The following is a 12289-nucleotide window of genomic DNA, read 5'->3' as shown; positions in this document are numbered from 1 at the left end:
ATACTTTCATGGGAGCTTTTTTGTTGAACTTTTATAGGAATAGGACCTAAGGAGGGAGAAGATGACAAATAAGAAAGTTGATAATTTAATATGAAAGTTGATTATTTAAAATCTCAACCAGTGGCTCAAAAGAGCACGGCATCCCCGCACTCTCGTAGACTGTTAACAGCTGTCCTGTGGAAATGCTACTGGAGATGTTTTGCTGACCCTCTTTTGGGCTCTGGCTTTTCAGGGTTTTATTTTAGTCCATTATGCTGGAGAGCGTCAGTCAAGCACATGATTTGTTGAACTCCTAACTGTGCGCTGGGTGCAGCCGGGGGTGCTGTAGGAAACAGCTGTATCAGATGTCCTTATACTCAGGAAATTTTTTTTTTTTTTTAAGATTTTATTTATTTATTTGACAGAGAGAGACAGCCAGCAGAGAGGGAACACAAGCAGGGGGAGTGGGAGAGGAAGAAGCAGGCTCCTAGCGGAGGAGCCTGATGTGGGGCTCGATCCCATAACGCCGGGATCACGCCCTGAGCCGAAGGCAGACGCTTAACCGCTGTGCCACCCAGGCGCCCCTAATACTCAGGAAATTTTTAATCTCACTGGGAAGGTAGGAAGCAACGCATTATTCTATGTAAAGTATCGAATCGTTTGGGAGATCATAATCTTAGCCAGCTACCCGTGAGAGCTGGTGTAGTCAGAGGAGGCTTTTTGGATAAAGCGTGTCGCACTCTCCTCCTTGCCTTTCATACGTGCTCCTGTGATCCACAGAAATTTGTTTTAGGGCCTCGTGTGATGAAACAGTGTCTTTTGGCTTTGGAGGAGGCTCCGATGAATTCCCACAGAACCAAGACCGCGGTGTTTGGGAAGGAGTGTCCATGTCTTTAGAGATTGGTGGCTTGTCCCTGGGTACCAGCTGGTTAGTTGGTGCCCAGTTTGCCTCACGTGTCTGGGTTTCCTCTTGTGTAAACAGCAGGTTAAGCCGGGTGGCCCCGAGGTTCTCTCCGGCGCCGGTGGCTGAGCTTGCGCTCCCCCACAAGCACAGCTTTCTGTTCCGCAATCACGCACCTTTGAGTGGATTTTGTTACCCGGTGGGACGGAGAGGAGGCCTGCGTTACGGACCCTTACTGCCTGTCATGTTATCTGGGAGTTCGGTGCTCGGGCTGCTCATCTGTCAGCGGGCCCTTCCCTCTCGCCCACTCCACAGCCTGGCACTGCCTTCTGTTTCTAGAAATCAGCACTGAGGCTCATTTTCTATCTCCTCCCCCGAGCCCTGACTTTATACCAAAGCATCCATGGGATTTCTGTGTTTGAAGGTAGAGTATCTGGGCTTCATTTAAAAAATGACATTTCTTGGGGCCCCTGGCGGGCTCAGTCAGTAGAGCATGAGACTCTTGATCTTGGGGTTGTAAGTTCCAGCCCCAAGGTGGGCATAGAGCCTACTTAAATAAAAAAAATTTTTTTTCATGACTTTTTTTTATCGCTTGTCTTCCCCGTTCCTTGCTCTGTCATTCTGCTAATGTGTCCCATATTCGCTAGGTTGGTCATTAATGACTTGAGTTTATCAGCTTTAGAGTGTAAACTTTAACATTTTTATGTGAACTTCTATGTCCATTTCCATCGTAGGGAGCCCCCCTTTCCCCAGGAAGGCAAATTTCATTAATTCTTTGCTCATTATTTTAGAACCAAATGAGCCAAAGTCAGACTTCGATTTTCTGTATTCCATGGTTCTGGCCCATGTCTTTGGAGTGTGTCAAGGTGACTGGCAGGCTTAGAGTGCTAAGAGATTGCTGTTTCAATTTGCAGAATCCCTACACACCCTGGGATATCTGCCCGCTGGGTGTGGACTTTAGGTCCCTTTAAAAATGATGCGAATTCTTAGAGAAGGACTAGCCTGCTTCAGTGGGGTTCTCTGGTGTGGTTCTCCCCAAATCCAAATTGAAGCTCTTTGAAATGATGTTGGCTTCCTGGGAGGCTTGTTAAAGACTTACTCTCAAGGCCTCTGCATTTGGTTTCTTTTGAATAATTAAAATTACTATGATCACCTTGAAAACTAAACCCTAGTGAGCTCTTTGGAGGTCTCTTCTCAAGCCGCCTGGGTGGCTCATCGGTTAAGCATCTGCCTGCGATCAGGTCATGATCCCAGAGACCTGGGAGACCCGGGATGGAGCCACGCATCGGGCTCCCTGCTCAGCGGGGAGTCTGCTTCCGTGTGTCCCTCACCCTGCTCGTCCTCATGTTCTCTCTCTCTTTCACAAATAAAATCTTTGGGGAAAAAAGAAAAGAAATCTCTTCTCTGGATCGGTTGTCCTTCTGTCTGGGTTGCTGACCGTGAGACCATAGTGAGCTCATAATGTGTTCTCGTGGATGTAGCTTGGTGCCTGGCAGCTCCTCGAAAACGACTCTTCTTTCAACTTCCCTTTGTTCTTCACCTGTCTCTGGGCTCGAAGTGCAAGTTGAAACAGGATTGTTGCTCAGTAGCTGCGTGTGCAAATTCAAGCCAGTACAAGGAAAATGAAATTTGCTCTCTGGGTTTAGTTTGGGTCTTGGAGTTTGTCAGGCATGTATATTGATGATGCATAAAAGAGAACAAGAGTTCAGTCTAAGATCCTTCCACAAAAGTGGGGTCCACGAGGCGATGGCTGCTCTGAAGTGTCTCACTGGATAGCAGAGCAGAGGCAGGAAGGTCGTTTCTTAGTGGTTTACTTGTAAAGATTTCTGAAGTTGCAGAAAGTAATTTCTTCTGTTTTCCTTACGTGAAAATGTGTTTAGTAAATATCCAAAAGGTTGATACGCAGCCGTTCTTTGCCTTGACCTTTTTTATGCACAGAATTTTTTAAAAATATATTTTTATGGTAATTCATATACAGGGACCAGGTAACTCATTCCATAAGCTGAAATGAAGGACTTACACATTGTGTCAACGGTGGGACACTGCTTTGTTTCCTAACATCAAACAGTTTTTAAATTTTATAATGTTCCACATAATCTTGAGACTGAAGTGAGAATATGTCTGGAATTTAAAAACCACATAGAGTTTTTATAGGCTGCAAATAGGTCTGTAGATGATAACAACATTGAATTACTAAGTGGAAAACATTTTTCTTTAGGCCATAAATGACTTCCTGGACATGGCCTTGAGGGTTTTGCAGAGCATCTGGTTTTAAGGAGTTCACCTTATTCCCCCTCTGAATGTTTTTGGTCTTCCTTTCATGGTATGCCTTCTGTGTCCCATTAAGATAATATCTAGGAGGTGCGCTTGGACTGAAGTAACCTCCAGCCTTTCCTGGATCTCCCTGACTTCATAGGCTCCCGGCGTCGGGGACATTGAGAGGCCGGCAGATGGGTGCAGGCAGTTATTCTGGGAGGGGCAAGGGAAGAGTGAGTGAGCTAGCTGGGAACTGAGGGTTGTGGGCCTCGGGAAAAGTTGGGCTCGATACCTTCCCGGTTACGAGGCTGCTGTCACTGTAGGCTTTCTAGCATGGGAGGGACACACTTTCTAATATGGAAAATCTTTTCACAGAGTTAAGTCCCACAGCTGACTAGAATTTACGATGATGCAGAAAGATGGCAAAGTCAGGGAAATCCAGTACAGGCTGGAGGTAACTTTAGTCCAAGTGTAAGGTCATGAAGTCTGGACGCCAGCGTTCCTCCTAGGCCTAGGAATAGGTACATCTCCCACAGGAAATGGCAGCTCATGGCTGCAGATTGCCTCCTCCCTACACAGTACCACTTGTTACGAGAGGATAATTCATATTCATAATCACCCCAAGACATTTTAAGAGCAGGTACACTTTCTGAATTATAAAATAAAGCTTAAATGGAATTTATCATAATGGTATGAAAAATGTATTTATATTATTTTAATTCTTTGAAAATTGGTTGTCTAGAATATACAGCTAACACCCTGCACTTAGCTGGTCCTGCAGATTAGGGTTCACTGTATTTCAGGCGGGACTACTAATTTGGACTTTTTAATGGAAGATTTCCAGGGAAGATGGCAGAGTAACATTAGGCGTTACTCTCAGAATGCCAAAATCAGTTTAGACATGGCAGAAACCAACTATATGTGACCCTTGAACAGCCCGGGTTTGAACCGCCCGGGTCTACTTGTATGTGAACAGCACTGTACATGTATTTTTCTTTGGCTTTCCTTGATAATATTTTCTTGTCTCTAGGTTAGTTTGTTTGAAGAATACAGTGTATGATACACACAACTAGAAAATCTGTGTTAATTGACTTATGTTATCGTTAAGGCCTCATCAACAGTAGGCTATTAATAGCCAATTTTGGGAGAGTCAAAAGTTACATGCAGATTTTCGACTGTCGATGGTGGGTCAGCACTCCTAACCCCTGTGTTGTTCGAGGATCAACTGTCCAACCATAATTAGGAAAGCTAAGCTGCAAGGTGAACCTTAAAATTCATCAATAAAATAAAGGAAACCCAATACAAAGGTAAAATAAAATAAAGGAAACCCAGAAATCAACAAGAATTGGGAGAAGACATTAGGGAGCAAATGAATGGGAAATGTAAAAGAAACACAGTATAATATGATTTGTGTCTCAGTAAAGATGTTGAGAGATCGCAAAAAACAAAAATACAAGGCTGTAGGAGACGTTTAAATGTGGCTGTGAGACTTTTTTGCTGCATTTGTGGGGTGTGGCATGCAGAGGGCATGTCCACCTTACTGGGCTCACAGGCATGTTTCCTAGAGTCCTTTGGTGGCAGGAGTGGCTGGGTGCTTCTGTTCTTTTCCCCAGATCCCAGGTACCGGGTTTTGCCCGTGGTGATCACCCAGTCTGGGCCCGCTGACCATCGCCCTAAGTCCTGCAGGCTCGATGTAGGCCGTTCTCACGACTGTTTCACTAGCTTGGACACAGATCGCAGCAACGTGAAGCTGCCTTTTTCCTCCTTCCTTCCTCCCTTTGCAGAACTGCCTTGAGCTTTAGATCCCAGCTGGGGAATCTCACTGAACCTGACGCACTGGGAGGGTGGCAGTGGGCGGGAGGAAGGGTTTCCAAAAAGACCGCTTAGGGTTGTCATCATTTTAAATTCAGGGCCCTAAGGAAGTGTTGGTGGTACGAACGCCCTGTTACCAGTGATCATTTGCCTTTGGTGCCAGCACTCTAGCAACCTGAAGAAAATAAACATAAAATAAAAGCAAGAATTGAAAAGGTCCGTCTAAACAAATAGGACATTTCTCGCACAGCACCCCCCCCCACACACACACAGAGCTGGTGGGAGTGAGGAGAGCTGTGTTTGCTGCTGTCCTCCAAGTGCCCCTCTGGGACCTGGATTCTCTAGTCAGCTTCGAAGCCAACAGGCCTGATGAAGGAAGGTCTGCCTCCACAGAAAGCTCTTTGTCAGTGTAGCTCAAAACAGATGATTTTTTACAAACTCTGCATCGTATTTACTTCGTCTTACAGTGGTTTGAGTCCAGCCAACGACACTGGAGCCAAAAAGAAGAAAAAGAAACAAAAAAAGAAGAAAGAGAAAGGCAATGAGACAGATTCAGCCCAGGATCAGCCTGTGAAGGTAACAAGAAGGCTCTGTTTTCGTGTGACTGAGAGTTGCTTTTTCAGAGGAGAGAGTGTGGGGGTCAACGTATAGGAACAATTCAGACTGACGATCTCCACTGGTGGTACTTCAGGCTGAGGCGTTCATCCCTCTGCCGCCCTCTGCTGCCCTAGACCTAGGTGATGAAACTGCTTTCGGTACCTTAAGAGCCACAGCAGGTTAGACACTGTCTCCCGAGCGTGTTGCCCCCTCAGTACGTCCAGGGACAGAGCTGCATGTGGTGCTGGCGAGAGCAGTCCGCCGGGACAGCCCCTGCCGCCTAGAGCAGTGGTTCTCAGTCCTTTCTGTCTGAAGTCCCCACCGCTGGGAGAAGAAGAGGCCTGTTCTTTTTAAGGCCGCCCCGTGTGGGTTGTGAGCATCCTCCGCCTGCCGTAGTGCTCGTGCGGGAAACCGCGAGGAAACCACAGAGCGCGTTGTGAGCTCCACAGCGGAGAACCGCTGGCCTAGACGGCCGGCCGAAGGCTGACACACTGACCTGAGACCCAGGAGTACGGGCAGGGATTGGTTTGGAGATAAAACAACATTTAGACAAGAAAACCTTTTCTTTCAGGTTAAGTGCTGCCCCCTTCAGCGTAGACCCCAGGAGAAGCTTGAACACATAATCCCTCTCTTACAGTGACCTCTGGAACAGTGTCTAAGCCTCACAAGAAATCCAGTCTCACTCCAGTATAGCCACACTTTGTCTTACGCCACAAATGTCATGCTCCAACTTGACTCTCTTACCTCGTTGAGTGATTTTTTACTGTTCTCAATATTAAATCCACGATTGGGGGGAAAAGAACCCCCACCATGTTGGCCAGGTTCTTGCCAGGCACTTCATTTTAATTAACCCCAAACCTTCAACATCCCTACCGGGGTGGTGGGGGTCTTCCTCATTTTCAAGATGGGAGCAGCGGGGTGCCTACCTGGCTCAGGTGGTAGAGCTTGCGACTCCTTTTTTCTTGGTTAAGATTTTATTTATTTATTTGAGAGAGAGAACGTGCGCACAAGCAGGGGAGGAACAGAGGGAAAGGAGAAGCAGGCATCCCGCTGAGCAGGGAGCCCCACGCTGGGACTCAGTCCCGAGACTCCAGAATCATGACCTGAACTGAGGGCAGACGCTTAACCACCTGAGCCACGTAGGCGCACTGAGTATGCAGCTTTGTTCTAGGAGTTGTGAGTTCGAGCCCCACGTTGGGCATAGAGCCTACTTTTTAAAAAATCATTTAAAGATGAGGGCAATGGCTCAGCCAGGTTGTTGGGTCAGGGATTCCAGCCCAAGCCTGTGCTTTGGCTTTAGAGACTTGTATTTGTTTCACTGTGTGTCTGGGGGCGGTGTTTGGAAGACTCCAGGGGGATTTGAGCTCCAGCGTGTATCAAAATGGTTCTCTTTGAAATTAGAAACATTTAACAAAATACCATTTACATAGCCTCCCTTTCCCTCTTTGTGAGAGGGGTGCAGTTCATTATCAAGAATTTAGGAAAAACCTAACAACAAGAAGAAGAAAATCACTTGTCCTACCTCCCAGGAATGAGCAATGTAAACATGTTAGTTTATGTTCTCCTTGTCCTTCTCAATCTAAATGAAAAGGAAAAAAGTGGTGGGGCGCCTGGGTGGCACAGCGGTTAAGCCTCAGGACGTGATCCCGGCGTTATGGGATCGAGCCCCACATCAGGCTCCTCCGCTATGAGCCTGCTTCTTCCTCTCCCACTCCCCCTGCTTGTGTTCCCGCTCTCGCTGGCTGTCTCTCTGTCAAATAAATAAATAAAATCTTAAAAAAAAAAAAAGAAAAAAGAAAAAAGTGGTAAAGTAAAAATAGAAGAAGAAATTTTGAGTATTTTTATATAATCATAAGCCTGACATAAGACCCAGAAGTCATAAAAGAAAAATTGACAAATTTAAATCATCTCTGTAAAAATTAAAAAGATAAACAACAGACTGGGAAAATATTTGTAATACGTGAATCCGTCATTTTAAAATAATGAAATGAGTAGGCAGTTTACACAATTAAAAATACATGTTTAATCAGTATATGAAAAGGTAGCTAAGTTGACAGTAGAGACATTAAAATTAATAACTTTTTTTCCTCCTAGATGGGTAAAGTTTAAGATTTGGTAAATCTAATGATGAGAGTCAGGAGAAACATGTGCTCACTGGGTTATTAATTCATATTAATTAAATAAACACACTGTTCATTGGGTTATTAATTGATACACTCTTTTTAGAGAACAAGTTGATGATATATTTTACAATTTCAAATGTTCATATCCTTTGACCCAGAAAGTCTCTTTCTTAGACTTCATCCGACAGAAATACATATCCCAGTGAGCAAAGATAGATGTACAAGAAAGTTCATCATGGCATTTTTTGTAAAGCTGAAGAACAAAACCACGGAAATGCCCACCAGTGAGGGACTTGCTAAATATATTGTGGTCGGTCCACAAAGTGGACTCGGTTCGAATGAGCAGGTCTGCGTGTCCACATGGAAGGGTCCCTAAGACATAGTGTTTATTTTTTATTCTTTTAAGATTTTATTTATTTATCTGTCAGAGAGAGAGAGAGCACAAGCAGGGGGAGCGGCAGGCCGAGGGAGGGGGAGAAGCAGGCTCCCCGCTGAGCAAGAAGCCCAACACAGGACTCGATCCCAGGACCCTGGGATCATGACCTGAGCCAAAAGCAGACGCTTAACCGACTGAGCCACGCAGGCATCCCTAAGACGTAGTGTTTGAGGAAGAACAGCACGTAGAGTAATACCATATGACCCAATTCTAGTTTTTTGAAAATCGTGCGTGTGTGTGTGTGCTTGGAGCTTGCATGCAAAAAAGTCTGAAATTGTAGTTGCCTCTTCTCACCCTACTTCCTAAATTAAGACTGTTGATGACAAGAATTATATTTAAGGGGTGGGATTGTTGAGTGTCTCCTTTCTATATGTAGTATATATTTCTGCGTGTTTGGAATTTTACACTGAGCATGTATTCCTTTTGCCACCAAATATTGTGAGGCTTAGAAGGAGAAACCCTGTAGGAAGCACCCACTCTTCAGAGAGCCCATCACCAACCACTCTTTCTCTGGTTGTTATATGACATGTGACCTCTGGGATTGGGATGGAGGAACCGCACCCCTTCCTTGAATTACACCCCTTAACTCTTGCACTCATGACTGATCAGAAGTGCTTGTTAACGTAACGGGCCTTTTCTCTCCCCGACTTTGTCTCGTCCAGATGAACTCTTTGCCAGCCGAGAGGATCCAGGAAATACAGAAGGCCATTGAACTGTTCTCAGTGGGTCAGGGGCCTGCCAAAACCATGGAGGAGGCTAGCAAGCGAAGCTACCAGTTCTGGGACACGCAGCCTGTCCCCAAACTCGGTATGTACGTGCTTTCTTCCCCAAGCGCTGGGGAGGGATGTGTCTTTTCCGTGCTTCGGGTGCCACACTGAATTTGTGGAGGGAGGATGGTAGAGTCCTGGAGTTCCTTGGTGGTCAAGCAATGCAGTATAGAAAACACTGATGTTCAGGGACCTTAACAGTTCACAGGAGTACCTGTTGAGAACAAGTACTGATTCCTTTAGTCCGTCGTCATCTACTAGAAATCTACAGAGCAAAACACTCTGTTGGCACAGGCTGAATGGGGTTGTGTGCCGACGGGTCTCTTCCCGCAGAGGTTTTTTAGAGAGACCATCTTATTTATCGGGCGGATGTCTGACCCTGGGGTGGGCTGCGTCCCCAGCCCCTTCCCTTTGTGTCTCAGCCAGTGCGCGCTTCCCAGCTGCACGTAACTTGACATTCTGCTTTACAGTGATGGCTCACCCTCTGGAACGCCGTCTGCGGGTCTGGTTGGCACCCTTTAAAAAAGCTGTACTGAGCTCTTAAAAGGGTGGGACAGGCAGAAAAGCTAAAAGGATTCTAGACAGACGACATAGTAGAGTTAGAGATGCCTGCTGAGACTGAGCCACAGCTAACGTTGATGGCTAACTTCAGATGTCACTGTTGACAAAGTTTCTGGAGTGGTTGCACCATGATTTTGGGTCTGTTGATGGCCCAATTCTTGTTTCCTCTGTGACTGAGAAAGTAAATGTGTGGAGAAGACATGCGTTTGGATACGAAATGTAACCGGGCTTCAGGTTGTGCGTGTGACTGGTCTCTTCCAGAATGTTTGGTGGGGAGGAGGGGCAGGGGCGGGGCAGGGCCAAAGACTGGAGAGGGGCGAGGGGCCGCTGCGCCCACAGAGATGATTGATCTATTCCAGAGGTGGGGAGTATGTGATACAGGGCAGTACGACTCAGCGCGCGGTCCTCAGACCAGCAGGGTGGGCATTGCCCAAGAGCTTTAGACGTGCAGACCCTCAGGCCCCTTCCCAGACTCGTGGAATCAGAACCTGGAGGGGGTTCGTGTCCACTGTGCAAGTTTCAGACACTGCCCTAGCGCAGATGCCGTTCTTGGACAGCTCAGTCACGATCCAGAAGCAAGCTGAGATGCGCCCCCACAGGGGGTGGAAAGCAGAGCACTGCTGGGATGGTGAGGACTGGTGAATTGGCAGCAGGCACTATTCCAGAACGCTGTCCCGACCCATCCGCCTTGTCTTTCAGGCTGCCCAGCTCAGCCAGGTCCTGGGCCCACTGGCTAAGCCCTCCAGCAAGGCTTTGGGTCACAGTAGTGCTGTTCGTAGGGCATCACCAGGAACGGGTCCCAGTGGCCACACTCTGCCTCTGCGTGAAATGCACGGTGAGGCATTTCGTGGTGGCCGCCAGGCAGCTTGGCCCGGTTTTCAGATGGGGTTTTGGGGGTTGTGGTCCGATTTTATTTTTCATTAAGAATTTGCAAATGGGTAACTTAGCTCCATACTTCATAGACGTGGAACCTGCTGAAGGGATGAATTGGTGTCCGTGGACTTCTGTTCCTCATCAGTCCAGTTAGTCTGTTGTCTGCCTCCAGTTCTCCACCTGTAAATGTAGAGAGTGCTCCGGTTCCGTTGTCAGAAAGTTCGTGAGAAAGCCACACGGTCGCTGCAGGAGCCCTGATGGCCTCAGGAGGTGGAAGGAGCTCAGCTGTCTTTCTTCTGGATGTGCCTCCTGGGCCGTGTGTGGTGTGGGGCCCTGCGGAAGGGCCGTTGCTCTGAGCACCTGACCAGTCTGCCTTTCAGGTCCGTGGTCAGGCCCAAAGGAAGGCTTCCGTTGTTTTCATGAGGCGGCCCGTGGAGAGCAGCACGTTAGAGGCCTCGGTTGGACCGCGGGGCTGAGGTGCCAGCCTAGTTCTCCTCAGCGTAGTGCGACTTGCAGCTTCTGGCCAGGATTTTTCCCACTGAAATGGCGCCAGTGGTCGCGAAGCCTGTCAAGTGTGCTGTTTACGCCCCACCTTGTTGGGAGAGGTGTGATCGGATTGTATTCCACTAAAGAGACCTGCAATTTTTTAGAAGTTTACAATCCCAAATTCGCCACTGAAGGGCCTTCTGAACAGCCGTTGTTTTAGGCTGTGTGACAGTTCTGGGTTCCCAGATACATGCCCAGTTCTGTTCCCAAATGAACTTTCGATCCCCGTTTCAGATCGTGTCATTCTGCTTTTTCAAAGTCACCCCCTTCCCACCGTCATAGAGGGCTACACAACCCTTTCCCCCCTCATCTCCGTGGATTGGAATTTCACCACTCTCAGATTCGTTTGTACAGGTGACGACCCCAGGGAGAACTCAGGCTTGTGTGTGGTTTCTCTGGGCTGTGAGAGAGAGGCCTCCCCACTCTCACGCTCTTCCTTGCCCTGTCCGTTTGGTTTTAAGTCTCCCAAATCGCACATTCTTTGCTTCCAAGTCCTTCACGGTGGCTGTGGTACGTGGTTCTGGATCTTTGATGTTGGAAAGCAGAGAGACTTTTGGGGGGAGAGTGTACAGAAAGAAACCCTCTGAAAGTCCAGGGTTTTCTTTTAAAGTTCCCAGCATCCTGAATCGGTTACTGGGTCCAGGTGGCCTGGGGATCATCGGCTGTACCCCCATCACTCTCGGTGGCGCTCTCCCACACCTGCGCAGCAGGGGGCGCTCAGGAGCCACCTCTCCCCACAGGTGGAAGCCGTGATGCTGGGCGCTGGCAGGAGGCCAGTGCAGGAGCCTAGGGCCGCTCCTCAGCTTCGTTGGCACCCCAGACTGTGACCCTGTTAAAAGTGGCGGCCGTTTTCTCATTGTTTCCTGGAACTCTGCTTTGTCAGCTCTGTGTTGCAGATATCAAACAGCCTTGAGATGACCTAGGAGAGCTGGCTTATCATGGTCAGGGACCTTCATCCTGCTGGGGCGCAGGTGCCTGCTCACCCCTCTGTTGGGTGCCCATGATGACGAGGGCCTGTGCCATCCCATTCACCGGCTCCCGCCCCAGAACCACTGTGCTCTGGGTTCCATGAACACGTGCTGAAGGAGGGAGTGGAAATGCTCAACGCATGCAGGGCCTAGTAACCAGCCTAAGTGAAGAGATTTAGCCTTGAGATGATTGTAGTACAGTGGGGAAGACTGCCAGTATCTTGCCCATGGAATCATTCAGGAAAAAGAAGAAGATTCTGAAGTTAAATGTATTTTGGAAAAGGTATAAATTCAATACAAGGCAAGGAACCCACCAGCACCTTGACAAGACTAACAGATCCTTGGGACTTTCCAAGGGTCTAGCTCTCTCGGCTTTATAGGCTCCAAACATTTCACATGTTGGTGAATTGGAAGTAGATTTACTTACATTAAATTAATTCACAAGGACTATTTTATGAATTAATCAAAAG

At 47.6% G+C, this 12289-nt stretch overlaps 1 protein-coding gene across 1 annotated transcript in view; it reads left to right on the top strand.

Moving 5' to 3' along the window:
* NMT1 (N-myristoyltransferase 1) overlaps positions 1 to 12289 on the top strand; it is a 28463-nt gene that overhangs the window by 5912 nt on the left and 10262 nt on the right. The window contains exons 2-3 of the mRNA XM_026512628.4: positions 5416 to 5524; positions 8767 to 8911. Of these exons, the coding sequence (XP_026368413.1) occupies positions 5416 to 5524; positions 8767 to 8911 (254 nt within the window). The remainder of the gene's footprint in view (positions 1 to 5415; positions 5525 to 8766; positions 8912 to 12289) is intronic.

The sequence above is a fragment of the Ursus arctos genome, unplaced genomic scaffold (assembly GCF_023065955.2).
Source record: "Ursus arctos isolate Adak ecotype North America unplaced genomic scaffold, UrsArc2.0 scaffold_24, whole genome shotgun sequence".
Taxonomy (NCBI): Eukaryota; Metazoa; Chordata; class Mammalia; order Carnivora; family Ursidae; genus Ursus; species Ursus arctos.
This window is presented reverse-complemented; position numbering and strand designations above follow the sequence as displayed.